Raw genomic sequence first — 17,582 nt, 5'->3', positions numbered from 1 at the left:
TTAGAAAACTATTCAAGTTATAATTTTCAAACTTTAATGCCATGTTTTAGAAAGAATTTGAATTGTTTTGTATATTCTAGAATTTTTTTAGTACAAGTGTTTGAAAAGTTATTGTCATATAAACACAAAACTTTTCTTCTTTTTTACTTTTTGTTGTGTTTACTAATTTTTTTTCACAGCATTTCAAGCAGAATATGTGTTCAAATAAATTTCATTATAAAGCTCATTCTATCTGAATTATTGTTATGCATTTGATATAATTTTATCTATCACACTTTTTCTAAAAAAAAATTTTGTCTGAGACATGTGAAAAATGGTCGTTTTTCCCGTGGTAAGGAAAGAGTTAAGTTGTATCAGACTATAGCATTATCCATAGAGCCAGAAGCCTTTGCTAGTTAACGAAGTTCTGCTGCTTCCACTATGTTAGACACAATATGTAAATCTGATTTCCTGTGTCAGCGTTTATCTTAATGCACTTTTGTTGGTGGAGCATTGTGCTCCCGAATTACTGGACCGCTGCTTATGAAAAGTTCAGCATTGATTTCTGCTGTCATAAAATTGACCACAACGCTGTTGTCAGTGGTTAGAGGGTTGTACGGGATTTGCTGTGACCACAACGCTGTTGTCAGTGGTTAGAGGGTTGTATGGGATTTGCTGTGACCAGTAGTTTCTTGGCAACAGCAAACGATGGCTGCGCTTTGGAGTACAACTGGTAGTAGTGAATTTGTTTTTGTCAGAAAAAGGATATACCTTCACACCTTGGCATGAGTCTGACATAAGGGAGGATGTGGTGCAGTTAGGGGAAGGGACAAAGTGGGCCAGTGTCACATTCTTGAGCCACCAGACCACCATCGGTGCACCAAACAGGCTGGGCTGAGCAGAGGTGGATCAACTGTGTGGCTCATGCGTAGGTCTGGTTGGGATGGCTTTACCCCATATTATGCAGTTAAAGTCCTTTACTGTGACACCTGGACAACTGCTTATCGTCCTACGCAGGAGGACCTGACCAAGCTGCCAGAGATCACCAACTCAATGGCCATCTTTTGCATGGCAACATACGGCGAAGGGGACCCTACAGACAACGCCCAAGACTTTTACCAGTGGCTACAGGATGGCAGTGTGGATCTGCCAGGAGTGAATTATGCTGTGAGTGTGTGTGTGTGTGTGTGTGTGCCGGGGGGGGGAGTCAACACTTGTTGACTTGAAGCCACTGACTGGTAACTAAGGTGTTCTGCCACCATGTGTGGGATCATAGGTTAGTTTGGGGAGGGCAGAATGTAAAGTATGCCTCTCTATTATTGTTTCAGCAAGCATGAGATATCAGGTGGCCAAAATTGCTCTGTGACAATGCACTGCGCCCCTTACAACTTTTAGTGATAGTGTGAAAGCACTACTCCAGGTGTGTGCCAGCCCCAAGCAAGAATCTTGTCTTGTCTTGTTCCGTCGAGCTTACCGAGTTGCTCGGGTTAGTTTGGAGGGGCATAGCGCAAGCTGCAGCCAGTGGGAGGAAGCTCGGGTAAGTTCAGAGGAGCATCGCGCCTGATGTAGCCAATGGGCGGAATTCTGGCAGGGAAAAAAAAATTAAAAATCTCATTTGGTGAATCGCGACAGTTACATGGTCTTCACAAGAGTGAGGTGTACAATCTGCTCCTGGAAAGTTATGTATCGTTTTAAAGGACAGTTTTGAAAAAAAACGAACAAACTGCGTAGTCTGCACTTGCGGAAAGTTCGCACAGAGTTAACTTTTAGCATTTAAACACGTATGGTCTGTGGTCCGTATTCCAAAAATTGCAGTATAGTGGCATGAGGAAGTGTCGCAGCCAAAGGGGTTAGGTGTACGTGGAGTGTGTGTGAGACATTGAACTGGAATGCCTGCATGTACCGCATCGTTTCCTGCATCGTAGACTTGTTTGTTCTGCCCTTCCCTTTTTTTGTTCTTTTTTGGTGGGCTTGTGGGAACAGCTGCGACATTTCCAGGAAGTGGGGCCGAGGAAAATTCGCATGCGTAGTTGAGCCCCGGTGGTGCAGAGGATATTTTTTCGCTTACTCTGTTTCTCAGAATATAATGGTTGTTTGTGCGGAAAAGGCAATGAAAGGAATCTGAGCACTTTGTGAGAGGGGGATTTGGTAGAGCTTGCCAAATATTATTAGTTTATTGGCAGTGCTGAACTCTGGGTTCTCGTGTTCCTTTTAAATTTGTGACTTTCTGTAAGTGAAGTGATTAGTGTTTCGAAAGCTGGAAAGGGAGAAAAATAAATTTTGGTGTGGCTTGAGAAATCGTGCAAGAAGAGGAGCTTGTAATTATAGTTAGTTTCTTGTTATTGTGCCTGTAGCATACTGTTACCTAACTATATAAGTTATGTACAAGGCGGAAGCTGCTGCCGCTGGCCACAAGAAATGTGTTTCATTTACTTGCAATGCAAGATCGGTCTTGCCTTGGTTGGAAATTATTTCACGGTTAATTTTTCTGAAGGCTTTTCCATTGCACGAAGTGGGAACAAGAGGTGCTGAGCACAGGCAATGTTCCATGAAGACCTTCATCATTTTTTTGTTGTGTGTTAATTTTATGAAGTCCTGTATTTTATGTTTTTCCATTGACATAAAATATTTCTATTACGACTGGTATGTAATCACAGCAGTATATAAGATGAAATGTACGACTGTATTTTGTATTGTTCTACAACTGTTGTTACGAGTAAGGAGCCCAAAGTTAAGGTCTGAACTGAAGTTAAGGTTATAACTTGAGGGGAACCAGTTTAGGTATAAAGATACAGCTCTGCTTATTTGTTTGTTGAGCCTATCGCAGCTTGATTAATGCATAGGTGACGGTGTCTTTTTTTTTTCTCTCTCTCTCAATACTGCACAAATTGCAAGTTGTGCCTGTGTCGTTCTTAAATTTTCATTTCCGAAAATGTGCGTGGTTTATATCTTCAGTGATGTATTTTTTTGAATCTGTTGCTTGGCTCAGCCTTTGCAGCACTTCGTTCCTGTAATCTTTTCAGCAGAAATAATTCAGGCTGTCCAAATTTCGACCACACGCTCAGAACAGTGCACGTTGCTTTCTGCCGCATTCGGATGTGGGGAGGTGTTCTTGCGTTAAAGGGCCTGGCTCTCTATGTTTTTCACGCAGGTATTCGCATTGGGCAACAAAACTTATGAGCACTTCAATGCCATGGGGAAGTATGTTGACAAACGGATGGAGGAACTGGGTGCCACCCGTGTCTTTGAGCTGGGCCTGGGGGATGACGATGCAAAGTGAGTGCTTTGTTTCTTTTTCTTGTAACTTATGGCTGCCCTCCGTGCTTTTTTTTCGCCATGAAGTGCTGGCACTGAGGGGGGCCTTTTAAGGCTGTCTTTTGAGGGCATGTTAGTACTGGCAGTGTTAAATGGCATGGGCTGGAAGTACTGGGAGAAGGGGGAGTTTTTAAGAGCAAGGTATTTTGTGGAGAGCAATACAGCGGTGAATTGTTTTCTTGTGGCCGTTTTCTCTGGTGGAGTGGTATGCCTTACCTGGTTTTACAGCAGTAGCAGTTAATGGGAGGCACCTTTGAATCTGCGACATTCATGACATCTGCACAGTAAAGAATTGAGGGGCGAGGGAGAGGCAGGTTTGAGATGGAAGCACTGTGCTGTAGAGGTTCAGAACAGAGGCCGAGGGTTCTGTAGCATGGTGAGGGTGACGAGGAATACAGGGGTTCAGCCTTAGTGGGGGTGTAAGGGGGGTATGAGGATGTAAGAGAGGTGGTAGAATGGAAGTAGGACAGCTGTTATGCTGTGCTGCGTGTGCTATGCTGGTTCGGTATTCTTGCAGAGATTGTTTTCTCCACACATGCGAGCACAGCGCAATAGCTGTCGCTGAGTTCTTGCACCATATAGCATAGTGTATAAGTTTGTTTCTTTTTACCTCATTCTGCGCCTGGTTCAGTCTGCTGTTTCATTCAGTGAACAGCGACGCGGTGCTTTTTGCTCTTGCTTTCTGTACTTTAATGATCTAGCAAGTGTTAGCATTGAGCCAGATCACTTCTTTTTTTAGGGTCAGCCTTGCTGATAGCTACCATAGACAGGCTGATGTTTCAGGCATGCATACTCGTACATATTGCCTGTCATTATAAAGAATAGAGCTGTCACTATTCATGGCAGGCAAACTTTGTAGATTTACAAGAAGTGCACGAGGATTGCATGTGTCATCGTTTGAAAATCTGCTGCATTGCTTGTCACACTCTTTGTGCTGCCAGATGTGACAGGGAATGCAGAGTTCCCCTGCTTACAGTCGTGTTTTTCCCTTAGTGTTGTACGTCAAACAGCGTAGGCACGTGCAGTTGGTCACTTGAGTCTTCTTCTTGGTGCGCAGCATTGAGGAAGACTTTGTCACCTGGAAGGAGCGCTTCTGGAATGCGGTGTGTGAGAACTTCCACCTGGAGACCTCTGGTGAAGACATCAACCTGCGCCAGTACCAGCTCATCGTTCACACTGACCTACCCGATGAGAAGGTCTTCCACGGCGAGATAGCGCGCCTCAACTCTTATGCAACCCAGAAAATGCAAGTTCTTCATTTTCGCAGCACCTGTACTGCATGGTTGTCTTCTGTTTTTATGCAGGGCTAACGTCAAGAATTTTTCATATTGGTGGTAGACAAGTCCCTTTCAGTGATCAAAATTTAAAGGGACTTGAATTCTTTAGTAGTAATGAAGCAACAACCTTGCATTGTGTCTCACAGTTATATTTCAGAGCACTGACATAACGGGAAAGAATCGAGTGTGGTTTTTTAAGTGGTATGACCTTTCATCTCTTGCCTCAAGTTATGCCACCTTTAAGAAGTGAATTCTAATGCAAGAAACACACTGTGAGGGATGCAGAGGATGGCGGGCCATCATTTCGCTGACAGATGATCAACCAATCTGTCATTGGTTGATCCATATTGGCCGATTGTGTCAGTAAGCAGCAGAGCACCTAGTATGAGTGCAAAGAGATTTTTGTGTGTATAAATGTACTACTACTGTGTATAATTAAGACTTAACGTTGATCGCCCAGTGTTCAGCTCATCGATCATTAACCTGCTTTTCTCCTTGCTGGTTTTGTGCAGGCCTTTTGATGCAAAGAACCCATTCCTGGCACCTGTCAGAGTCCACAAGGAACTGTACAAGGGCTCTCGTTCGTGCATGCACATCGAGATAAGCATTGCTGGCTCGAAGATGAGGTAAGTCTTTTCTTCCACCGTTAGGCTTCAGTTCAGACTGTATGCTTTCATCGTCATGTTCACCGGGCATCTTTTGCCTGCATTCATGCACTTGACTGAAATGTACAGCCTGATTAATTTTTAAGAGTTGGCATTAAGTGAGGCAAACAAAAGGTGTGTGTGTGTCATGAATAAGCCTACGAAGCACAATTGCAAGTTGGAACTCTACCAGCAAGCAGGCCCAAGTTTTGGCGCGGTTTTTTTCAAGCCTGTGCTGTGTGCTTTTTCTCAAAGGTATGATGCCGGTGACCACGTGGCGGTTTACCCAATGAACGACATGGCCATCGTGGAGAACCTGGGGAAGATGCTGAAGGTGGACTTGGACACCATCATCACCCTCAAAAACCTTGATGGTATGCAAACCGCTAGCATAATCTTTGCTGCCGTCCGTTGTTGCAGGCAACCTTACTTGTTAGCATTTGGAAAGCTGTCTCTCTTTGCGAAGGGCTCTGACATATGCAGTTTTATGTTTTTCACTCCTGCCAGGGCTTCTCATTTAGCTAATTTAATTCTGGTGACATTTGCTGCACCAGTGCTATGAATTTTACACTGGATCATTGACTCAAGAGCATGCTTGCAGGGACATGGATGCCAATTTTAAAATTTAATTGTCTGGATTTTTATAGCTCTGCTCATGTTCGTAGGGCCTCTAACGGCGTATTGCTGAGAAATTTGAAGCTACCCTGCCTCTCAACTCGGACTGTTGTTGTTGACGACGTTGTCCAGTATATTAAGGCTCTGCAATCACTGAATGGAAGTGAATGTTGGTGGCATCTGGCCTTGGAGATCAGCAGTACATGAAATGCAGTCTGCAGGATATCTGCTTACTCGGGAATGTGTGCATTTGCACCTGCATTTTATTTATTGTTTTTGTTCTTTTACAGAGTTTATAAAAGCTTCGTTTTCAGTGAAAGTAGCCTTTATGTCAACAGAACATGTTAATTCAACGTTGGCCAACTTCAGTTTTATCTTTATATATTCCAGATGCTTATTTTTCATTCGTCACGTATACAGCCATATTTATTGGCTATTCACCATCCACTGCTCAGTAAGAGTAGTGATTTCTGGCGGGAGGGAACACTATTCGGATCATCTGGTCTCATATGCCTCAACTTATGCCTCATGGCAGACTTCTCGAATAAAAAAAAAAATATATTGCTAAACGTGTGTGTTCTCCGCTACAGAGGACAGCTCCAAGAAGCACCCGTTCCCATGCCCATGTAGCTACAGAACAGCTCTGCTCTACTATGTGGACATCACCACTCCACCTAGAACGCACGTCTTGAAGGAAATCTCCGAGTATGCCAGCGATGAGGAGGACAAGAAGAAGCTGAAGCTCATGAGCTCTTCCTCTGACGAAGGGAAGGTAAGCTTGCATAGGGGCACTGCGAACCGTTTATGCCGCCCTGTTCTGCATTTTGCATGCTTGTTTAATTACATGTAAAACTTGGTAGGGAAATTTGGTTGCACATGGCAGTGCCCAAGTGTCAGATCCATCTGTCTGTGTCTCAGACATGGGTTTTAACCAGGCACTGCACTGTTCCCTCATCACAAGGAATTGGTAAAGTGCACAACGAAATTTTAGGTCTTTCTGTTGATTGGGCTGCTGAAATGTCATGGTATTTGTAATGGCAGTGACCAAAAATTGCTGTTTTGGTTTGGCCACGCTGTAAATTGATACTGCCTTAGTCTGCTGTGAAGCTTCACCCACATTCATGACTGCCACACACAGTTCCTGCGGGACATGGGTATATATAGTCCATTGTTAAAACTTTTCTTCTTACCTAATCAAAAAGCTTGTCACAAGGCAGAATTATAGGGAAAGATATTTGATGCCTCTGACTTATTTAATGGAGCGAAACAACAAATGTGTACTTCGTTTGGTGCTGTGATTGTTCAGAAGAGTAATACAGTGCTGTTTAAAGGCCGTAGGCTGTTGTTGCCTTCTGCTGCTTTCTTTATGTTGTATCCTGCCATAGTGCTTGTCCTTGTTCTTTTGGACTTGGTATACTACATATGTCTGTCTTTCTAATTAAGTAAGTGGCTGTTATGTCCGTGAAGTTGGTGATTTAGTAAAGAAACCGTCAACATCATTAACTCAGAAGTGCCCACTTAGTTTGTCAAGCAGGGTAGAACTGCTAATTTAGGTTTTAAGCATTTCTGGCTAAACTTAGCGCTGCAAATTTGTGGAATGTGCAGGCACTTTGTGCTCAGTTTAGCAGTCTCGATTCAAAGGTCATCTCCAGCATGACAAAAACTTCCAAGTGCCTTTTGAACCACAAATAAAAGGTGGCACTTATGCCTGGCGGAGTCTCTCTGTAACACACACATATACAGTTGAATCCCGCCACAACGAAATCGGTGGGGCGTACGAAAAATTTCGCTGTCGCGGAATTTCGTTGTCGAGAAATTACAGACGAGTCGGCTGATCCCGGGCTGGCGTTGCATATGTCTCCTCGCCCAACGCCGCCTCTCCTCCTCCTCTTCTCTTCTCGCGCAACGCCGCCTCTCCTCCTCCTCTTCTCTTCTCGCCCAAAGCCGCCTCTCCTCCTCCTCTTCTCTTCTCGCCCAACGCCGCCTCTCCTCCTCCTCTTCTCCGTTCCTTCTTTCACCACCTCCTCTACTTGCCTCCTCCCCCACATCGTTTCGAGAGCCGTCGGGCCTCATCGCATCTGCACCGCTGCGTGCTACCACGGGGCTCTCGCGGGCTTGCTGCCGCCGGCCTGGCGTTGCATAAGTCAGTGCTCACGCGCGCTCCAAAGAAACGTCTTGATACTGCTACTCGGGTTTCAACAGACCCCTGCGATGACAAAACGCCGGCTGTAAGCCGCCCTAGGCTAATATCGCAGTTGGCTGCGTCACCTTCTTGTGTTGAGCTGAAGTGCCCGACGCAAGTGCCTTGCCGATGTTTTCTTTGCTCTTCAGTATCGTTGATAACGAACTCGGCGCGATGCCAAAATCTGCGGCAATAATCGACTTCTTCTTCCCGCTTTCTGCTTCGGCGATAATACGCGCTTTTTCTTTTAGCGAAAGAAATTTCCGCTTCTTCGCTGGCGGCGACATCCTAGGAATTCAGCAGAGCAGAGACGCGACGAGACCACGCTAAACGGTGCACACACAAAGGAAGAAATGGTGAAGCGGAGTGGGCTTCTTCCTGCTCTCTCGCGTTTTCCTTTTTTTTTCTCCGACAGGACATGAAGCTCCGCCCACCGATGGCTCCGGCCACCGGTCCACACAGACTGCCTGAAACGCGCTCGGTGCCTAGCAGACGACGCGGCCACGGAGGACGCGGCCGAAGACGCTAGCAGATGGCGTGCGCTGGCGCATTTTACACGCGCTTTCGAGGAGCCCCTCTTCGCTTGGAGGCCGCGAATGCTTACCAGCCAACACCGCTAGCAAGTGATCATGACGCGCTTTCGTGCTTGACAGGAAACTGCGAGCACCATGACAGCGAGCTACATCAATCGAAGAAGCCCAGCAAAGAGCCAATGAGCGGGGCGTGACGTCACTTCAAAAATCACGTGGGCATCTGGAGAAAAAAAAAAAAAAGCACACGAGGGTGTGCGCGAGGAGGATGTGCGATTGAGTGCGTGTACCCCCCCCCCCCCAACAGTCTGCGATGCAAAAAAATTAACGGCAGGAGCGGGAAAGTCGCTCTTCAGCACTCAACTTCTGAAGAAAGACAAGACGGAGGGGCCACTCACCCGCGAAAATTCGCAAAAAAAATTCGTAGAAGCGAACACGTGCTCGCAAAGTACTTCGTTTTTGAGGAAATTTTAATACATTAAGTCCTATGGGGGTTTCACGGGGAATGCAAATTACTTCGTTGTGGCGAAAATTTCGTTGAAGCGGCGTTCGTTGTACCGGGATTCAACTGTATACATATACACATCTGGGGAGTCATATGTGGAGCTGAAGATCATTATCTGAGAGCAGTACGCCTTGCTTTAAAAACAGTTTTTTTTCTTTCCAATCTATCTTATTAATGCTGTGCAAACTGTTATATATAATGTATATTGCCGCGAATCTTTGTAGCGTTTGTTTGTTGTGTTTATTTGTTAATGCTTCAAGGCTGCCGGCACGCTGCTTTATCGCTTCGTTTGTGACGCAAGATGCGCATAGATTTATCTCGATTGATCGGAGCCGATTCTACTTTGTGCCAGAATGTTCTAGTAACTTCCCAAGCTTTATCTCGAATGTTCGCTATCAGCTTTAAAAAAGAGCACGGCTGACAGCGGCCGGCATTCTGTTCGACGACCGCCGAGCACACTTGTTGCTACGCTGCCGCTGAGTGATTCAGTTCTTTGCGGGCGCAAGTCAGCCCGAATAAAGAGTTGCTTTTCGAAGACATCCTCGTTTTTCTGTTCGCCGGACTGCAGTCACCACTATGTGACAATGTTATATATAATATATATGTTATATATAATGGGGTTCATTGTCCTTTTGCAGAGCCTGTACAAGCAGTGGGTGCTCAATGACTGCCGCAGCGTTGTGCACATCCTGGAGGACCTGCCGTCAACGCGCCCTCCGCTGGACCACCTGCTGGAGCTCATGCCCAGACTGCAGGCACGATACTACTCCATCTCGTCATCACCAAAGGTAGGTCCTGTCTTGGGCTGTCAATTTGATGCGCTCGAATTGCAGTTGCACACCTGATGCACTGATCCGTGTGCTCGCTTTGTACCGTATTTATTCGAATCTAGGCCGATAGTTTTTTCAAAAAAATGAGATGTAGAACTCTTATGTCGGCTTAGATTCGAGGATTTCGTTTCGAGGTTTCGTATTCGTAAAATACGAATAAATGTAGCACGCAGGTGGCGCCCCCACAAAACGCCAACGAAAGACAGCACTGCAGACGTTGCTATCCGTAGCCGATACTGATCAAAGCACACATGAGCACTGGCTGCCATTTTGGCCTTGTTCCGTTCTCGTGCGGTGGCGGGAGCACATTCGCAGCAGTGAAGTTTTCGTGCGTGGTTTTTATCACCAACACCATGGCACCAAACAGGCGGCGCCATTATAGTGCCGCCTTCAAGCGGAAAGTTATACTCGCTGCAGAGCAGTCGTCAACTCTTCAAGCCGGGCGGGACTTCGGCGGCTGATCCCGGGCTGGCGTTGCATATGTCTCCTCGCCCAAACGCCAGCCCGGGATCAGCCTGAGCGGGTTCCTGGCAATAAATGTCGTTTGCGTGCTGTACCTCTTGTTCGCAGTTGTTTTTTCGGCCGGCCCCTCCATGCAACTGGAGGTGTCAAAAGCTGGGCCTTCGTTGTTCTGACGTTTTGTTGGTTGGAGCTGCTGCCCAGAGAGAAACATTGCTACTGCGTTGTTGCACAGGTGTACCCCGACAGCATCCACATGACGGCAGTGAAGGTGGAGTATGAGACGCCGACCAAGCGCATCAACCACGGTGTGGCAACAGGCTGGCTAGCGCTCAAGCGGCCCGACAACGGCACCCAGCCCACGCTGCCTGTGTACGTGCGGCGATCGCAGTTCAAGCTGCCTTCGCGGCCGCAGGTCCCCATCATCATGGTGGGGCCTGGCACGGGCCTGGCACCATTCCGGGGCTTCATCCAGGAGAGGGATTTCCTTCGCCGAGAAGGTGAGTGCTACCTCTAGTTTTTTGCCCTCCTTCCTCATTAATGTTATGCATTGAAATACTTCAATTGTGATTTGTATCTTTTTTCTGTCTTCCCCTGTCGTGAGACAGAGTTGGTATGGAACTGTATTACTGCATGAAACCTTTGCGTAATAACAGCGGTAGTGACTGCCATAGTTTGTGCAGGCTCAAAGGTGGCCAGAAAGTCTTCTACATCAGCGTTGTTTTTTTTTTCTGTACTTTTCATCATTTGTAGTGTGGGGTTTTAATTGGATAGAGATAAATACGTTCTCCCCGCTTGAGCGCGGCTGACCCGTTCAACACCGCCGGACTCAACCACATGATTGCGTACGCTACCTAACGCACGCCGACCACGGCGGGCCTTGCTCTGGGGGAACAAAGGAACGACACACTGGCTGACACAAACAGGCATTTATTGCTGCAACAACAATAACGCCAGCTAGCAACAAAATACGCTAAGGAATCGAGGATCTCCAACTCACCAGCACGGTTACGAGCGAATGTTCGCCCACAGTAGGGCAGAGGGAAACTCCGAGGCCGGACAGGATGAGATGTGGCGGAACATTCCTCCCCACGAGGCTTGGTGCCAGCTGGTTAAGAGCGGAGCCTCACGCCGAACGTCAGTGCGCTTCCCAGGTCCCCAGCCGAAGAGGGCCCTCTCCCCGCGCGCGCAGCAATCGCGTCATCCGTGGTGCTGTGACACCCGCGCCCTCCCTTGTTGGTTAAAGTAACTAACCACGCTAAGGAGGGTGCATCGCGGGGAAGCCTACTAAATGGGACGAGTTGAGGGTGCACTACAGAGAAGCGAACCACAGGGGACGAGTAAAGTGCGTCCCCACAGTAGCCAGGCCCCCAGGTTTGGAGAGCACGATTTTTTTAGAAAAAAAAGGTCAACCTGTGCATGAGTAAATGTGGTAGCTGTTCTTTTTGTCTTGTGGTTAAATCATGAAGGTTACATGAGCGAATGGCATTGCAAATGAGATTTGCGAAGGGATAAAGGCTGAATTGCTGTCGGAAACTGCGGTGCTTGGAGTTTTTACATTACTTCACAGATTCGATACTCTGTTGACAGGATGCTGTAGCAATAAAACCGTACCTCTTGCCTTTGTTCAACTTCTGTTGATCTCGTGCATTTGCATGCGTTGCCCATAAGGAACTGGGTTTTCGTTTGAAAGCACTTCGAAGCTGTAAATGGTGCGGGTTATACTTATTGCTTTTTTATGGCTCACCTATGATTAGAAGCTGCACACACTCATTGTAAGTGTAGTTTATAATTTGAGTCTGTCTTTTTGTAAAAACTTTTTTGCACTTTTTTTTCTTCTTCCCAGGAAGCACCAGCGTAAGTAACCACAGCACCTACGTAATGGGGTGCGCTTACATGCAGCTTGTTACAGTTGCCTGTCATTGTGTGGGCTGCTATGCCTAACTGTTTTTCTTTTTTTTCCTTGCCAGTTGTGATGGGCGGCATGCGTTTTCATGGAGAGGCCTCAGTAAGTGCTGTCTGTCCATGCGATGCAGGCAAGCCCGTGGGTGAGGCAGTGCTGTACTTTGGCTGCCGCAAGAAGGAGGAAGACTACCTGTACCAGGAGGAGCTGGAGGAGTACCTGGCCAACGGGACGCTGACCAAGCTCTACCTGGCCTTCTCGCGTGACCAGCCACACAAGGTGTACGTGACACACCTGCTGCGGCAGAACAAGGATGAGGTCTGGGACCTCATTGGCCGAAAGGATGGCCACTTCTACATTTGCGGGTGAGCAAATGTGTGCCAGGTTTGCAGCGAAGCTTTGTTGCGGCAGCATGTCAACACATGAAGCGATTTCGGTTAAGGGGGGAGCCTGGTCTTAAAAAAAGAATTTTACTACTGAATTCAGAGTTAAGAAATCTTCAGGGGATATGTATTTTTGTGTACCAGTTCTAAATATGTCATTTAATTTCATGTAAAACAATTCCTTGAGCACTTTGTGAAGAGCTTTGAAAAAAATTTCTTGCGGGAAACCTGCTGAAATGTATGCCATTGGGCTCTCTTGACGCCAAGGAATGCAGTAAGGGTAAAACTGTCCTCCTGCCTATCATAGAACTTGTTATAAGGTTTTGAAGTTGTCGCTTCAGAAATGAGAAGGAAAGTGTGTATTCGGGTTTCTGAAGTGGCAGCTTCAGTACCCTATGACTCAAGTTCTATGATAGCCAGGATGATAATTTTACCCTTATCGCATTCCTTGGTATCAAGAGAACCAAATGGCATACATTTCAGCGAGTTTCCCGCAGTGAATTTTCTTCAATACTCTTTGCAAAATACTTGTATAAAAATTGCATAAGTGCTCAAGGAATTGTTTGACATGAAATGAGATGGCATTTCTAGAATCAGCGCACAAAAATACATGTGCCCTGAAAATTTCGGAACTAAGACTAGATTAATAAAATTTTCTTTTCAAGACTAGGCTCCCCCCTTAAAGGTGCACTGAAGAGGAATCTGAACTTGTCTTTTTGCCGCGGGAACCCGATCTACACGTTCCTAGCATTCTTAGAAACTGCGACTTATTGCCCTGTGTGGCCAATTTCCCTAACTAAATCGAATTAACGTCCGGCTCCCGCCCTTTTTTTGTAATTCTGCTTCGTACGGTGGGCGGAGTCGACCAACGCGTGGAGTGCCTTTCAACCAGTCCCATGGCGGCTTGCCGCTCTGCCATCGGCGGAGTTATACGTAGTAGTCCGTAGTAGCAAATAGTCCGCGCATATTTTTATTTCTGCGGACTTATTTTGCGGCTATATTATCTGCGAATGAAACTATTTATTCATGGAAACCTAAAAAACAAAATAAAGCGAAAGCAAAGCCTCCACGGAGCTGGCTGAAAGGCACTCTAAGCGTTGGTCGACTCCGCCCATCGTACGAGGCAGAATTTAAAAAAAAGGGCGGGAGCCGGACATTAATTCGATTTAATTAGGGAAATCGGCCATACAGGGCAATAAGTTGCAGTTTCTAAGAATGCTCGGAACGTGTAGATCGAGTTCCCGCGGCAAAAAGACAAGTTCAGAATCCTCTTCAGTGCACCTTTAAGAGCTTAATTGTTATCTCTTTTTGAGCTGAATTCTAATTGCCTCCCTTCTCCCACCGCCGCAGAGATGCACGCAACATGGCGCGGGACGTGCACGAGATCCTGCTGGAGATTTTCCAGGAGAACGGGAACATGACGAAAGACGAGGCCGTGGCCTACCTCAAGCGCATGGAGTCGCAGCGGCGCTACTCGGCGGACGTCTGGAGTTGATGCCGCGTGGCGGTGACCCTAGCAAGTCATTACCAGGCGGAGCAGGGCGTGCCCACTGCCGCCACACCCTGCTCACCTCGAGGCCCGTTCCTCGCCACCTGGAGACTGTGTACACATCCTGGGACGCTGTGGTGGTGATGACGACGACAACGGTGATTGCGGTGCAGTGACCGGGGGCTGCAGTCTCTCCCCCCCCCTCCCCTGCCCACTACTCAGTGGCTCTCAGTGGCATTGGTAGTCAGTTCGCAAGACGAGGCCACCGGCACTGTCCTCCGACCACACGGCTCTGGCAGCAGCAGCAGCATCAGTGGCACACCCGCGAGCCCACCCCAGTTTCACGCGCACATTCCCGGTCCCACGCTGGTCGTGTCCCATTGTCTCTTCTTGGCTTGGCGGTGTTTGTGCTTCTGCTTTGCTCTTCGTCCTGGCCAGTCGCTTTCTTTGTGTCTCGTTTGAGGCTTCCATGCATTGTTGGGATCTCTCTGTCTCTCTCTCTTTGCGGTCTTCTTTCTGTCAAAAATGTTTCGTTACCTGTGGTTTGCTGGTATCGAAAACTTTCTCAAGTGTCAGTGACAAAATGTACTGGCCTGCCCAAAAATATGGCCTAGACATGCACAGCATTCCATTATTGCTTGCTTGTAAAGTTTGTGTGTGGGTGCCCTTCTGTCTTGACATTCGAACAAAGTAACAAAGTTGCGTTTACACTGCTAATGCTCTTTTGTCATTTTAGTATTGTTCAAGTCTAGGGTAATGTAGCTAGTTTCAGCAATTTCACCACGAGAGCATTGGAACAAAGGAGTGAGGTGCATTTCGCTTGTCACTAAGTGCGCTGGTTTTTTTTACCTCATTGACAAAACCTGTCGATAATGTTCAGCATGTGAACTGCGGCTTTGCTTATAAATTCAGGAATTTACTCTGGGCCTGTCTGTTGCTATATGCCAAGCATAAGAACGGCAAAGGTTTCATTTTTTTATTTGTCATTGCAGGCATTTTTAAGCTTTTAAAGGCAGTTCTTCAGCGTTCTTGTTGTGCTCAGAACCGCTGCTCAGTAATGTTTAAATTACTTGCTTTTATCACGGGTTTTTTACTTACCTGTTTAGGTACATGCTTGACAGATTAAATTTTTTTTCTGTGTTGCAGACTGTGTCAGGCTTACGTGTAGGTATATCTGCAAGTTGAACAAAGTTATAGTTAGAGTCAGTAGCTCTCGTTTAGTTTATTAGCCTGCTTTGGGATGGGACTGCTTCACATGCTTTTTTTATTGTCTCAGTTTTGTTTGCGAATATAGCCCAGTAGTGCAAGGAGCCTGATGGATGCATTGTTTGGAATTCGTAGTATGTATGCCAGTTCTGTGCAGTGCCTTAGCTCTTGTAAGAGTGGTAAATATTAATAATGTTCGAGTATTGAAAGTTGGAAATGCAATTTAATGAGAAAGTGCTTTCGGATGTCAACAGCGGACTAAATGTTCCTTGTTTCTAAATATCAGAGGAATCGCATTCATTCTCAGATCGAAGTCTTTTAAAACATTTGCAGCCCGCTAATGAATGTGGCAAACTAGGGTAAGCAAGACGCTTGTAACTTAAGTGTGAAGGGCTTAAATATTGTATGGTTGTCATAACAAATGTCTAAGTCATCACATCATTGTTTGGAAGTATTTTTTCTGCTTTTTAAACCTGTGGTTTCTCTGAACTAGCGCTCTGCGATTCATAAGGTGCAAATCTTTGGCAAATAACTCTGGTTGTGGGGCAGCCTGTCTTTTTATGTGATTTCGCCTTTGGTGAAGCTCCTTTGTTCTCATGGTGTTGAGACAGCGACCTCGAGTGGTTGTGACGTGAAACTGCAGTGCTCTCCGAGATGTGCATCTGTTGTTGTCCCGGTGTGTTTGTTTATTTGTTAACGAACCTATTAACAAAGTCCCTCTTTTTTTTTTTTTGCTGCTCATTATAAATGTACATCTACCTGACCAGCTTTGTGGAGTTTTGCAACCTCTTGAACATGCCGCGTAATGAAAGGAACAGCATCGACATCTTCACCTTGACTGTCGTATCCGAGACGAAGAAGGGGCGGCGGTGCACATGACTTGCTTCGCAAGCGCACACATTTCTTTGTCGCAATTTGATATTTATTCCACTGCTGTGCAGCTCTCGGGAAATGTGTAGGGACTAGAAGCGCAGGCTGCTTTATGCACATCGGCATTTCTGGTGCAGCTTTTGTGCGTTCCGTGTTTTGTAGCTTTGATGAAAAGCGCGCTCTGCCCTTGTGTGGAGAGCAATGCAACAACTTGCAGCATGTGAAGCCTGCGGTGTCCCCTTGTGTCAATGCAAGCCAAGCCAAGCCATACGGCGAGATATTTTCAAGCAGGTTCGGTTGTTACTCCTCCTTCCCAAGAATGCTGCATTGTGTACTGAAAATTCTTCGTTAGTGTGCCGGCCACTGTAATATTGTACAGTCGCTCTTTTACCCTGAACTGCAAGACTAATCAGCTGGAGTTTCATACTTAGACCGAAGAAAGTGTGGGGCATAACCTTTTGGTCCAAGGTGCGTGGCACCATCCTCCATTTTGTGCTATCCACATTTTTAAGTGGACGCTGACTCCGTTTTTAGTAACAGTGACTGAGGCTGCATGCTTCCAGGGCAGCCAGGCGCTTCCATTTCAAGTGCCTTAGATACTTTGCACATACAGTTTTACTTGCTGCCGGCGGCCATGACCTGAAATGTGCCTCTGGTTTAACTGTCCTGCGTGGTGTACCATGGTAGAGTTTGTGGTTCACTGCGTGTGTCTACTGGTGTGTGTAATTGTTGTTGCCAAATGTTTTTTTGGCTCCTAGAAGTGAGGCATTTTTTAGAGAGATGTATTTTTGTTTTTTTTTTTCTTTGAAGACCTGAATGGCTTTAAGAAACCTACCTGTTGTGTTTTTGGTCTTTCATGCTGACATTGCAATATTAAATTTTTTTTGAATTTTATATTTGCTATCATGTACAAAATGTTTTTAGGGAGAAATATATTTTAAATTTGGTCTGGTACATTGTTTAAATAAAGCCCATGCTTCCATTTGCAATACTCTTTCTTCTAACATTCCTTTACCAAACCATTGTGTGCGACTGTTGTCATTTCTTGGGCAAGACTCGGTTCTACTATGCTTTGTCCAATGTTAAAATGACTTGAAAATTTGCTTCTGGAGTGAAAGTAAGTGGGTTCATTTGGTTGTAATGCATAGCCAGAATGGTTTGCTGTAATGTGCACTAACGATGACCATCTTTGGAAGAGCAAATTAGGCTCTGAAATGGGTAGAGAAGAGAGAAAAGGTGTTGACTATCAGGACGCAGATAGTAGTTAAAGCCAAGATTGCAAAGGTTAATAAAACTGTGTGAGAAATGAGGCTAACAATAACTTGGCTGCTGTCGTCTCTCTTCCTCCATTTGTGCTGTTCTCTTCCCTGTTCCACTTAGGTAGGAGTTGGCCTT

The 17,582-nt window shown here is 46.1% G+C and overlaps 1 protein-coding gene across 1 annotated transcript in view; it reads left to right on the top strand.

The window, feature by feature from the left end:
• Positions 1 to 17,176, top strand: part of Cpr (Cytochrome P450 reductase) — a 35,402-nt gene extending 18,226 nt beyond the window's left edge. Inside the window, exons 5-14 of the mRNA XM_089573656.1 lie at positions 997 to 1,146; positions 3,131 to 3,255; positions 4,352 to 4,540; positions 5,084 to 5,197; positions 5,471 to 5,589; positions 6,421 to 6,602; positions 9,686 to 9,835; positions 10,572 to 10,836; positions 12,373 to 12,604; positions 13,973 to 17,176. Coding sequence (XP_089429782.1) covers positions 997 to 1,146; positions 3,131 to 3,255; positions 4,352 to 4,540; positions 5,084 to 5,197; positions 5,471 to 5,589; positions 6,421 to 6,602; positions 9,686 to 9,835; positions 10,572 to 10,836; positions 12,373 to 12,604; positions 13,973 to 14,117 — 1,671 coding nt within the window. The 3' untranslated portion in view covers positions 14,118 to 17,176. The remainder of the gene's footprint in view (positions 1 to 996; positions 1,147 to 3,130; positions 3,256 to 4,351; positions 4,541 to 5,083; positions 5,198 to 5,470; positions 5,590 to 6,420; positions 6,603 to 9,685; positions 9,836 to 10,571; positions 10,837 to 12,372; positions 12,605 to 13,972) is intronic.
• Positions 17,177 to 17,582: the final 406 nt, after the last annotated feature.

The sequence above is a fragment of the Amblyomma mixtum genome, chromosome 2 (assembly GCF_055824585.1).
Source record: "Amblyomma mixtum isolate Tamu chromosome 2, ASM5582458v1, whole genome shotgun sequence".
Lineage (NCBI taxonomy): Eukaryota > Metazoa > Arthropoda > Arachnida > Ixodida > Ixodidae > Amblyomma > Amblyomma mixtum.
This window is presented reverse-complemented; position numbering and strand designations above follow the sequence as displayed.